Below are 13,060 nucleotides of genomic sequence, written 5' to 3' on the forward strand. Positions count from 1 at the left end.
CAGCAGCAGCAGCAGCAGCAGGGTGACAGCTCTGCCAGGGAAGGGGAGGAGAGGGTTTCCTCTGCTCTGAAAGCAGAGGCCAATCTCTAGGGAACAAGGCTACTCTGTAGCTACTGGCTCCTGCAGGGAACTCTAGAGCCTCCTGCTCCACAGCTAAATGCATGGCCTGGAAACCCAGATAGCCAGGGAGCCCAGGGAGCTCGTATTAGGTACAGAAACAGCACCTATGAGAACAGAGCTCTGTTGGGAAGGGGCTAACAGGCAGGGTCCACTGAGGTGACAGAACAGCCTTCCAAGAGCAGAACATAAGTAGGAGCATGAGGGAGGGGATAGGACAGCAGATTAGGAGCACATCTATGAGGATCCTGTATGGGGATTCTCACTGCTTTCATCCCTCGGCCCTAGGAAGCCTCTTCGCACCCAAACCAGGGAAAGCTCTTTACGATCTGTTCCACAGGCACCCAAATCTGGCCCATTCCCCTCTGGCTTCTAGAAAATGCCATACTTCATGTGCCAGGTGGCTCTGTTGGTAAATCTCCCAGAGTTCTGTTCAGCAGGGGCCGAAACCACCAACTCCCACAATTGGCAACCTGACCCTTGGGACCCAAGTCTTACTTGTCCAGATCATAGAGAGTATGAGAGTTCTCAGTCACCACCTCCACACCGGCCTCCTTGGCCATCTTCATGATGGCTGCATCCCGTTCTTTCCCAAAGGGTTCGGAGTCATATTCAAAGGTCAAGCGGGTCACCCCCCATTCCTGTGGGGAGAGAATCTATTATGCTAAGCACTGTCTGGGGAGGAGAATGCAGCTGAGGACTCAGTTCCTTCCTGGGAAGAAAGGAGTCTAGAGACCAGTCAGAATGGGCTACAGAACAAACTAGTGACAGAGATTTCTTTTTTTCCCCACCGACCCCTAGTGACAGAGATTTGAACTAGAAAGCAAACAATCTGAGATTCCCAAGGGTTGAGGAAGCCTTTGAGGTGAGGCCCCCAGCATGGCAAGAGTGGAGCCCGAGGCTAGTGGAATCAAGAGAGAGGTGGGTAGCCCCGTACATTTGCTGTGTCCCTGGGGTAGGAGAATGCAGCAGAAGACTATAAATACAATGCTCCCAGGGGAGCCGCTAGTCCCAGAAAGCAGCACTGAGTCACTGGCAGAGACAGTGGGGGAAATGATCACTGCCTCCCTCCTGCCCAGCATGCCTTTCCCAGAGCTCTTCAGAGCCCTACACACTTCTGGCTTAGTTTTCTTGGCAGACTTGTGCTATGTGAAGTGTCCTAATGGTTTCCATAGAAACACTCCCGAGGCCAGTAGCAAACAGAGCTAACAGGCTCTAGCTCTCAGAAAAGTTGGGGAAGGAGATACAATCCTTAGTCCAGAGGTCAGAGAAATCAGACCAGAAGGGCCACATATTAAAGAAGAAGGGAATTCTTTTCCAAGCCATTAGTCTTTTCTAGTAGAATATTTTAGATTTCCTTGCAATGCTGGGAGAAAGCTGGCCTAGTAAAAGGTTGTACAGATAACCCACAAAAAGCCCTAGAACATGACTAGCAAGAAGAAAACCACATTCCAACCCAAGTCTCTGGTCAAGGTCCCTTAATTCTCTAAACTCCTAGGGCAAATGTCCTGGACCTAACTCAGTCCTGTCCTGAGCAGGGCTGGCTATCCCTCATCCTGGATAATGGGACTAAGCATTTATTGAGCCCTTACTAAGAGCCAAGTTCCATGCTTAGAAATTCATATAGATGACATGGTCAGAAACTCATAAATCGGTGAATAATAATAAAAATATTATTAGATGCCATCTTCTCCAAGTAGCTTCCCTTGGCCTTCGCTTTCCATAGGGTTCTCCCGCATCTTGCCCTTTTCCCACCACTGTGTTTACCATATGGCAGTGAAGTTGCCCATTACTTGCCTGTTTCCTCCATTAAGAGTGTGAACTCTCAGTGCAGAAACCATGTTGTCTCATCATTACCCTAGTACCTCACTGGGGGCCTAGGACATAGTAGAAGCTCAATAAATATATGGTAGTCGTATCTGCAGGGACACGTTGCAAGGCCACCAGGGAGGCCTGCAGCTGCAGACAGTACTGAACCCCACACAGAGCGCTTTGTTTTTTCCTGCACATACTTACTTATGACAAAATTTAATTTATAACTTAGGCACAGGAGATTAACAAGACTAGTAATAATAGAGAACAATTATAAAACACACTGTAATAAAAGTTATGTGAATGTGGTCACTCTTTTAAAACACCCAGTCTTGCACCTTACACTGTACTGTGATGAGAGGAAGCGAGAGGGACACAGGTGTTAGGACACAGTGTGAAGCTAATAAGGACCTTCTGACTCTATGTCAGGAGGGGGATCATCTGCTACCAGACTCCAGGTGACAGCGGATAATGGAAACCGCAGAAAGATACGGGGAGAGAGTCGTTATATGCTGGACGACTGAATAAATGATCGATCTGTACCTCTGGGCTGTTACTGGTTGGCCTCTGAGGTGCTAGGAGGAGAGGGAGAGACAAAGCAGAGGGTGAAGACTGGCAAATGTGTTTAATGGTGTGCAGGTTAAAAGCCCAAATCTGGAGCCAGAGAGCCCGGGCTTGAATCTTAGACCATCAGCTCTGGGCTTCACGACCCCAGAGTTATTGTTCCCTCATCTGCAGAACAGGGACAGCAGCACATACCTCTACGGGCTGCTGTGAGAATTCATGTATTTAAAGCACTCACTCAGAACGGCTCTTGACTCCTAGTCTGTCCTCAGAGAACACTGGCTATTTTCAGCACTATGTGATTTCAATGTATGTGTCTGTGTGGGGAGTTTGGGGAAGTGAAGTGAATGATGAAAGATTTCCTAAGCTGCTTGCCTTGACATCAGATCTTCCCTCTGGTCTTTTCCCCCAGGAAAGGCAGGGAAAGGAGCTGGGCCGGAAAGGGGCATGAAAACGATCCCGCACTGCTGAGGACGAGGAGAGACTGTCCCAGAGCCCTCTGTCCACAAGCACTTTTGCCTCTGGGTCTTAAAGTGTGCTTTATCAAGAAAAGGGTTGGAGCAGGCGGTTGGGCGGGGGGTGGGCTGGCTACCTGGTAGGACAGACAGAAGCCTATATTGTACCCAAGTGAAGATTTTATCAACATTTGCCCCAGGGTTGCGGGGGGAAGCAGGGAGTTCCCTCAAAAAGGCTGATTTTTTCCCCCAATAAACAGAGCATAGCAAGACAGGAAACACCCCGTGCTAAAAAGGAAATCTCGTCCTCAAGCTCCTGGCATAGGAAGAGCCCTAACAAATCTCATTGGCTCGAGCCAAGAAAACATCTGAGGAAGCCAGTGGCATCCGGGGAGGAGTAACTTGCCCCATCCCCTGTCTGGACTGAGCTGGGAACCTTCCAACAAGACACTGGTTTCAGAGAATTTCTTCCTTAACCCAGTTTCCATTCTAAGTGGGCAAACTGATCAGCTTCGCTCCCAACTTCCCTACAGACCAGTGCTGCCTGGTTCCATTTTCTGAGTCAGAACATCACCTCATTCAGTCTGTGGGGGAAAGTCCAGAGAACAGAATCTCCCCGTCTTCTCTAGGACTTGGCACACTTACCTTGAATAGTCTTGGGAATACATCGGCTGGCTGTCCCCGGACTACAAACAGGCGAGAGTTCAGTTTCCTTAAACTTGTATCCAAATCTTCCAGAGACTGAAGTAAGAACCTGCGGAGCCCACACAGGCCTTTTAGTGATAATGTTAGAAGAGGCAGTCTTTTTCCTGCCAGAGCAGGGAGATGCTGGTGCATCATTAGTACGGTCCTCCAGCCAGGACATGGTGGGGGATCAGCACTGCCTCCACTGAAATTCTGGCTTGGCCACTTCCTAGCTGCATGACTTTGGGCAGTTACTTAACCTATTTAGCTTTTCTTTCTTTCTTTCTTTTTTTTTTTTTTTTTCCTAATCTGTAACATGGAGTCGATGTTAGCACCTATCTCCTAGGATTGCTAAGAAAGGAAAATCAAACCGTGGCACAGTAGCCTGAGGTCCTGTTAGGGAGGAACAGGACTGCCCCGGCAAAGCCAATCTACCTTGGTCCACCTTGCCTCTCTGTAACCCTGCCTCGGGCTGCACAGACGTCTACTGCTACAGCCCCACAGCCTGGGCTGGGTCCCCAGGTCCCATGGTTTTGTTTGGCAGGGGGGTGGGGGGCTCATTCTCCAGGGCTCTGGCCACCAGATTCTCATCCCAAGAGAGAGAAAGCCTTAGAAGGTACATCTCTATAGGATATCCTCACATGCTTTTGGGGGTGGGGGCTGGGGTGGGCACCCCCAGGTACTTAAGAGGCCTAGCCTTAAGAACTGGATCACTGTGGAAAAGGAAATAGCATTTGCTGAGTGGCTTTGGTGTTTTATTTATTTATATTTGACCACAAACATTTATCTACTGTTCAGTTAGGCACAACCACCTCTCTGAGAAATCTAACAGTACCTTTTTGTGACATGTGTTTTATTAAAAAAATTTTTTTTTAAGTTTATTTATTTTTTTAAAGTAATCTCTACACCCAATGTGAGGCTCAAACTCACAACCCCAAGATTAAGAGTCACAGGCTCTACTGATTGAGCTAGCCAGGTGCCCCTGACGTGTTTATTTGTTGGTTTGTTTGAAAAGATTTTATTTTTAAGTAATCTTTACACCCAATGTGGGGCTCAAACTTACAACCCCGAATCAAGAGTCACATGCTCAGGGTGCCTGAGTGGCTGAGTCAGTTATGTGTCTGACTCTTGATTTTGGCTCAGGTCATGATCTCAGGGCTGTGAGGTTGAGCTCCAGGCCCTGTGCAGAGCCTGTTTAAGATTCTCTCTCTCAGGGCGCCTGGGTGGCTCAGTCAGTTAAGTGTCTATCTTCAGCTCAGTTTCATGCATGGACCCACAGTCCTGTGCTGGGCTCCCTGCCTACCAGGGAGTCTGTTTCTGCCTTTCCCTCTGCACCTCCGCTTCCCCACTCACGCTCTCTCTTGTGCTCTCCCTCACGATCGCTCTCACATAAATAAAATCTTAAAAAAAAAAAAAAAAGATTCTTTGTCTTTCTTCCTCTGCCCCTCTTCACTTCCCCGCCTCTCTAAAAAAAAAAAGTTGCATGCTCTACCCACTACCCACTAAGCCAGCCCCACTCCAACATGTGTTTTATTTTTAAAATTTTTAAATTAAATGAAATTAGCATTTTAAACAGATAATTATGTAATTCAAATTCAAGTTATAAAAAGGTACATGGTAAAAAGTCTCCCCTTTATCCATCAGGAATTTAATTCCCCTCCCCAGAGTCAAACAGTGTCATCAATGTTATTATCTATCTGCTTATGCTTTTTAAGCATGTTTTCTTTTTAATTCTTTCAATACATTTTGAAGGGAAATGCTGTCTTCATTTTATAGATGAGGAAAATCAAACACGGAGAGGATGATTAATTTGCTTAAGGACATAATTATTAAGCGACAAAGCTGTGATCAGAAGCTGTGCCCCACCTCTAAAGCCTTTTTTTTTTTTTAAGATTTTATTTATTTATTTTATAGACAGAGATTACAAGTAGTCAGAGAGGCAAGCAGGGAGAGAGGAGGAAGCAGGCTCCCCGCTGATCAGAGAGCCTGATGGGCTGATTGATCCCAGGACCCTGAGACCATGACCTGAGCCGAAGGCAGAGGCTTTAACCCACTGAGCCACCCAGATGCCCCCACCTCTAAAGCCTTTCAGTGGCACACCAGACAGGACTCAGGGGCTGAGATTCCACCAGACCTCAAGTGTTTGGAACCCCCTTCTGACCACCACAAACCTGAGTATAGGTAATCCACGCACATTTGGAACTTCTGCAGGAACTAAGCCCTGACAGGTCGGCCTGGTTCATAGACACCCCTGCTATCTACACTTCGCCATCTCCCACCCATCTCTGTCAACCACGGAAATCACTAGATTTTATTTTGAACACAATGAAGCCCTGTGCCACCTCTACAGCACATCGCACCCCCTGACTGCTGCAGACTTACAGGAGCAGCTCCTGTTCCCAGGCTGCCACCTAGAACCAGTCCCTGCTGCTGTCTCTGACGTCAATAACGTGACACTCCCACGGCAGCGAATGCCACAGACCCACATTCCAGCAGGAGCTGAGTCCCACGCTTAGCCCAAAGCATCCTGCTAGCCTGCACAGACTCTCCAGGAGAGGCGGAGATGGGAGACTGTGGCTTTCTGAAACCACCAGCTCCGCCTCTGTGACTTCGTTTTTGAGAAACTGACACCGTCAGAAAAGGAAAGCGAAGCCGGGAGTGACGGGAGTGACGCACTTGCACCTGTGTTGGCCTCCTCCCAGGCCACACTGTTCTTCTCCAGAGGAAAAGAGGAGAGACCTCTGTGAACAGCCTCCTTCCACCTGCAACCTGGGCCCTGCTGGGGAGAATGCCTGGATGTAACTGGCAACTTAAATTCCAACTTAAATTCAGGGCACAGGGTCCTCCGTCCAAGGCTCTCAGGAATGTCCCTGCCATGCACGCTGGTCTCCACCCTCACAGGCCACCAGGCTGCATAGGTTTTCAGTCTGAAGCTATAAATAAGACTGACATGCACACGAGAGCTAGGATCCAGCTGCCTCCCCAGAGCTTTATTTCTAGACCTCATTTACTAAAAGGAGAAATTCCGAAGTAAGCGTCTCTGAAGCACGGTAAGTCAGATAACCCCGGGAGAGCCCTTTTCTTCTTTGACTTCTCAAAGTCTACAGCTGAGGCAGGAAGCAAAAGGCCCAACTCTGAACTCTGCAACCAAATGACAGTAATGATAACAGCAACAACTAACATTTTTTAAAAGATTATTTATTTATTTATTTGACAAAGAGAGAGAGAGAGAGATCACATGTAGGCAGAGAGAGAGAGAGAGAGAGGAAGAAGCAGACTCCCTGCTGAGCAGAGAGCCTGATGCAGGGCTCGATCCCAGGACCCTGGGATCATGACCTGAGCTGAAGGCAGAGGCTTTAACCCACTGAGCCACCCAACAACTAACATTTAAAGCCACCCAACAACTAACATTTAATCAGCATTTGCAATGAACTGAACACTAGTCTACTTATTTTATATATGTTATCTCATTTCCTTCATGAATAGATCTGGGACATAGATACTATGATTATTCCCATTTCATAGATGTGGAGACGAAGGCACAGAGTTATCAAGTAATTTTCTAGTAAATGGCCACTGTTCAAACCAGGCAGTGTGGCTCAGCATCTGCATTCTTAACCACCAGCCTCCACTGCTTGACCAGAACTTACTGCCTGAGCACTGAGGCTGTGCTGTCCAGTACGCAGCCATCAAAGAGAACCGCAGCCAATGCCTTTGCCCCCAGATCCTTGCTCCTCTGAGGCTCAACAGTGGTAAATCACCCAGAAGCTTGTTGAAATGCAGAATTTCAGACCTCCAGGATAGGAATCTGCATTTTAGCAAACTGGTGATTTCGTGCACACTAAAGTTTCACAAGCACTATTCTAGGAAACTTCACTTCACTTCTAGCTTCTGTTTATAAATTGCTTTTCTTTGCTTCTAATTTGTTTCTACTAAATTTTCTCTCTTTGAGATTCTGGTTTCTGCCTCTTCTTTGGTGCTCTAGATATGATCTGTTACTTCCAACTTCCCTTTTGAGTCCAGCCCTACTGGGCTTTTTCAAAAAGGAGGCTTAAGGATTGCCCCCATAAAAGGCAACAGGCCCCTGGGAGCCCCAGCCCTAGGCAGCCAGAGAAAGAGAAGCCACTGCTATGGTGCCTCGCCTGCCAGGTGACAGTTTGGCGTAACACCAAAGAAACAGAAGCAGCGCTGCTATGGGGTCAATGCTCGCTGGGGCAGGTGGGTACATTCTTTCACTGGAGAGAATTGTGGGCCTTTTGCCCTCCTTTAGAGCCCTCCTCTCCACATGGCCAGTTTCTCTTTACTCCAGTGAGGGTAGACTCTAAAGAAAACTGGCCTGGGCATTGGAGATGGTGGCATTTAGGGCTGGCAGCTCACTCTTGGCAGCTCCAAGCTGAGCTCACATGGCCAAAATTCAGAGCACACGGTCCTGTGCGAGCAGTTAAAGCTCACCCTTAGGATTAGACAACATGTGCAACTGAATTACATTATGTAAGTGCTCTGGAGCTAGAGGCACACAGCACTAGAGAAGACCAAACAGGGATTTCCAAAAATACAGAAAGGACTCTGTCATTCAGGCACTCCACGGGGCTAGCTAGCCCTTTAGAATAAGACAGGCAGATCTTTAGAGAAGACCTTCCCTAGAGATGGCAGATTCTGTGTTGAGGAATGCTTTGCTGTTCATAGGAGGAGGGAGGACACTACTGAACTCTTTTTGGATCCAAATTGCCCTTGACCAAGTTTCTCTGCATCAAGCCAAGATTATCTAACTATATGATGATGTCATAGGCTGGCCCAGACTGGCTATGTAGGATATTAATAGAAATTAATTTATCTAAGTAAGACAGCATAAGCCCCATGGAAAAGGATGACTTAAACTCACAATCCATAGCAGGGATTGATCTCTAAGTATCACTCACTTAAAAACAGATTTATTCTTTCCTAATTTCAAAGAAAAAGATGAAGATTTTCCTCCCCTTTCAGCACATGGAAACGTTCCTCAGCAGCAGAACAGCGAAATGACTCTCTTGAGTACCTGGGTGAACAGCTCAGAGAAACTTTGATTTCTTCCCCAATAGACTACAGTTCTCAATCCCCTGCTTGCTGACCGAGACCCGACCAAATCGACATTCTCTCAGTGACTAGCTCCCAGCACTGGGATGAGAGACACATTGTTCTCACCAGGCATACTGGAGTTCCTAGTTCACCTCATTTATTAACTCTGAGCTATATGGCCTAATATTTCTACCAATTCCTCCTGTCCTGGAAGCTCCTGAATGCACAGGCAGCACAGAGCTAGGGAGAAAATGATGTAAATGAAGGGTGCAATAAATTACTGTCAACACCAGTCGAAGCTGCAGGAGCAAGAGGAAGGCAATGAAAACCCACACTGAGTACCATTTTGAAATTTAGAAGCTGATCACCCCCGCCCCCTGCCTTTTGGGTGGTTCTTACTGCAGTACCTCCTTCCACATAGAGCAAATTTGGGGGAGGTGGGGCTCGGAAAAATGGCAAAGGGCTTAGCCAACTAGTGCTTGACAAAAAAGTCCTGAGGCTCACTGAGCTACAATTAGCCCATCAGCTTCCCACTACCACCAAGGCAAGGAGTATGCCAGCCTTTCTGCTCTGCTAATATACATATTTCTTGGTTGCCTTTCTCTGTCCTCTTTGACTTTGGAAAGTGCTATGCATGGTTATTTTAATCGGATTCATCTGCTGAAAAATGCTGTGCAGGAGCTAGCGTAAGAAGTGCAGGAGGAAGACATCTGAGATCTTGATTACCCCCAACCTCTTGCAGATGGTCCATGACCCACCCTTTCTAGGGAGGCTTCTCAGAGGCAGCAACTGACATATCTGCAGAGCTAGGATGTTGTGCTGCAGCACACTTGTCTCAGATCACTCCCAGCTTCAGACACAGCCACCGAAGATTACAAAGACTGTAGTTATGGGAGGTTCAGCTCGCTCTGTCACTCCTGCAAACCCCAAATGTGTGTCAAACAGTCGCAGCTCTGCCCTGAGTCTGATCGTGGGAGCAGAGTATGGTGGGGGTGGCAGCAGCGGGTCTGTTTCCAGGCCCAGAAGCAGTTAATCATATTTGATCTGTTTTGTGTTTTTTCACCCCTTTCTTCTGAATGCCAAAGCTAATTAGCCTCCCTGGCAAAGCACTGCAACCCATTTCCCAAGCTGTCAGGCTCAGTCCAGTCCAGTGCTTCTCAGGCTTCATCGCACATGAGAGCTTTAAAAAGCCATAGCCTAGACCCATTAAATCAAAACTGGGGGAGGACGGAGTCAGGCATTTTTTAAAGATCCTTTAGCGATTCCCATGATGCTGCTCTAGTCCGTCTCCTATTTTATTTATTTCGTGGTATTTAGTTCTGCTAAATTATGGTTGTTTACTTGTCTCCCTCTACTAAAATGCAGGCTCTAGGAGCTCTGGACACAACTGCTTGTTCACTGCTGTGTTCTAGCAACGCCCAGATCAGTGACTGGCAGATACTAGGCACCCATTAAATCATTGTTCAATTAATATCTACATTCTTACATGGCCTCTGACTTTAGGATTTGACTAAGGCATCTGAGCTGCCACATTCCTTTGTCTCCTTCACTTGCTCAAAGGCACAGTCACAAAAGAGAGACCCATAAAAATCCATAAACACGTAGCAAACCTGAGTTTAATCAGCAACAGAGGTTTTGTTGTTCATTTTTTAAAAGATTTTTATTTATTTGACGGACAGGGATCACAAGTAAGCAGAGAGGCAGGCAGAGAGAGGAAGGGAAGCAGGCTCCCGAGCCAAAGGCAGAGGCTTTAACCCACTGAGCCACCCAGGCGCCCCTTGTTCATTTTTAATCTCCACTATCACAAACGTGCAGGTAGGCCTATGCAATGTCCCCCCAACCCTGGTAAAACAAAACCAAACCTCTTTCATGAGAATGTAACAAGCAAGTAGTCAGATTTATTTACTCTGCTCTAATTGGCACACTGCCATAAACAGAGGGCAAAGTCTAAGGCTTGGTTTAATGTCCATGCTAGGGATGGCCATTTTGAAGATGTTTGTCAAATCCAACCTCCTATCTATAGAAACTGGAGCACAGGCAGAGCAATAGAGCAGCCCGAAAACTGTGTGGGCAGGCTCTCCACAGGACTATCTTTAGTTGTTCTCTCTATATAAATGGGGCAGGAGGGGGCATTTAATAGACCCACTGCTAGGGGCACTCACTTTCCTAGCAGGGCACACACCTCCGGGAGGAAAAGAATGGCGTATTGATAGCTACCATATCCTGGAAATAACGCTGCCCATCAGTGCAACGTTGGGCAGGCAAATATCACCCAGAACAATGCAAACAAACCAAAGGACAGCTGCGAGGTGTTTTAAAGAGAGAAGGGTACAGGATGTTTCAAAACGCCTTGGTTTTAAACACACTGTTTACAGAGAAAGGACATCAGCTACCTATCTGTTAATCCTTTTCCATGATTCTGTTGACTGCCTCTCCTGGGAATCATCAAAGAAGGATCTTCTTGATTATCACAGCTCTCCTGCTCCCTAACCTCAGGCAGTGTAATCCCTAGTGGCTCAACTGTCCTTTAAAATCAATCTCAGGAGAACAGGAGGAAGGAAGTGATACTTTGGTTTCTTTACCTTTCTTTTTTTCTTTCGTTCTCTCTCTCTCTTTTTTTTAACTAGTGAGCTCATAGCTAGCAGTTGAGGGAATTCTTCAAAATGGGTTTAAGTACTACTCTCTAGCTCAGGACACAAAGTGCCTCTAACTGGACAAGCCCTTGGGGTCTTCATAATAAAAGGGCAGAGGGCACCTGCCTTGTCTAATGCTAATTCAGGTCTCGAGACACCTCCAGAGGCAGGAAGGTCTTGGTAGAAGGAAACCAGGATGGGTGAAAAGATGGATTCAAACAAACCAGAAGCTTACAGATGACCTTCGGGAGCCCAGCAACAGCCTCTTTTCTCGAAGAATGCCAGAAGCACCCGCTGTGCTACCAACTCAGAAACCCAGAAACCCGTCCCTGTCCTCCCATCCCAGGATCTCCTTTCTTCCGCTCCCTGAGCACACCCCGAAGAGCCATAGACCAGGAGTCCCTGCTTTGCCACTCCCTGACTCAAGTCCTCCGGCAGGCCCACTCTGCGGCTCTAGGCCTCAGGAGTTCCACCTGTACAATGGGGAGTATGATCTCTGGTCAAACCACAGGAATGCTGTGAGCCCCCAAGGGACTAATACACAGTGCAAACGCGCTCTGTCAGAGGTGGAGCCCTGGCCCAGGCCCTGGCCCACCCAGGCCATTACCAAGATGACTAACCGCTTCCCTCGTCCCGGCTTCTCCCCTCTGGAGGCCCGGCTCCGTCTCCCTGGCTCACCTCCTCAGGACGGGATTTTCCGGCCCTGGGACCTGGTGGGGTGGAGGGGGCAGAGCTTCCCTCTCTGTAGGGCGGGGGCGACCAGGGCTGTTCGCCGGGCGCCCTCGAGGCCAGGCCGCTCCCCTTGGGCCCACGACCCCGCTCCGGGCCCCCTTACCTCCATCGGTTGATCCCCACTGAGGAGGAGGCCGCGAACCACGGGTCCAGGATGTAAACGCAGCGCACGCAGCGCGCCCCACGCACGGCCGCCAGCAGCGCAGGGTTGTCGTGGAGCCGCAGCCCTTTGCGGAACCAGTGCACCGAAGAGGCGCCATCCACTCCGGCTGCCGGCGCCGGGGCCGGGGCCGCCGCTGCCGCCGTCACCACAGCCGCCGCCATCACCACTCTGACTGCTCGGGCCTCCGCCGCTCCGCCCCCGTCGGCCTCGCGGGCCCCGCCCCCGGGCCGCCCAGTGACCTACGACGCCGCCGCTCCTCTCTGTGGCCCCACCCCCAAGGCCCTGGAGCGCCCCTGCCATTGGCTGGGAGCCTCCCACCGGGCGATTGGCCCAGCAACGCGGAGTCCGGCCCCGCCCCCTCACGTTCCCACCATGTGTCGGTCCGGGAGAGGAAGCGGCGGGCTGGGCTGGTGACGCAGGTTGCCTATCCCTTCCGAAGTCTGGGCGTGGAAGGAGTCTCGAGGGACGGAGGATCTCTTACAGGCGTCCTGTCCTAAGCCTGTCACTGGAAGCTGTCTGGGCTCGTGGGGGTTGCTGCGACTCCAGCCAGTGACCTAACAGCATCATCCACTTCTGCCTCTAGGCTGGGATATCCTCCGCAACATTCTACTACGGCTACTATTTATTCAATGCATTTTATATAGCAAGCAACGGGATAATATCCTTACATAGACTATCTCACTTACTATTCTTAACCTGGTTACGTTCACTCAACAGATCCCAGTGAAAGAACTGTTATTATTCTCAGTTTAGATACAGAGGAATCTGAGGCTGCCACAGCTTGAGTGACTTGTTCTGTATCAGAAAGCTAATAAGAGGATCCCACCGACTAGGCAGAATCTGAA

At 48.8% G+C, this 13,060-nt stretch overlaps 1 protein-coding gene across 2 annotated transcripts in view; it reads right to left on the bottom strand.

The window, feature by feature from the left end:
- The window catches only part of CRY2 (cryptochrome circadian regulator 2), a 36,191-nt gene extending 23,784 nt beyond the window's left edge, over window positions 1–12,407 (bottom strand). The window contains exons 1-3 of one of the 2 annotated variants that reach the window (XM_004763173.3): window positions 12,156–12,407; window positions 3,594–3,702; window positions 616–758 (exon numbers count right to left, since the gene is read on the bottom strand). In XM_004763173.3, the coding sequence (XP_004763230.3) occupies window positions 616–758; window positions 3,594–3,702; window positions 12,156–12,376 (473 nt within the window). In that variant the 5' untranslated portion in view covers window positions 12,377–12,407. Of the gene's footprint in view, window positions 1–615; window positions 759–3,593; window positions 3,703–12,155 lie in introns of those variants that run through there. The other variant, XM_004763174.3, reaches the window with a different exon arrangement.
- Between the last annotated feature and the right edge of the window lie 653 nt (window positions 12,408–13,060).

This window comes from Mustela putorius, unplaced genomic scaffold (genome assembly GCF_011764305.1).
Source record: "Mustela putorius furo isolate JIRA1106 unplaced genomic scaffold, ASM1176430v1.1 tig00003859_pilon_pilon_pilon, whole genome shotgun sequence".
In the NCBI taxonomy this organism is placed as follows: Eukaryota; Metazoa; Chordata; class Mammalia; order Carnivora; family Mustelidae; genus Mustela; species Mustela putorius.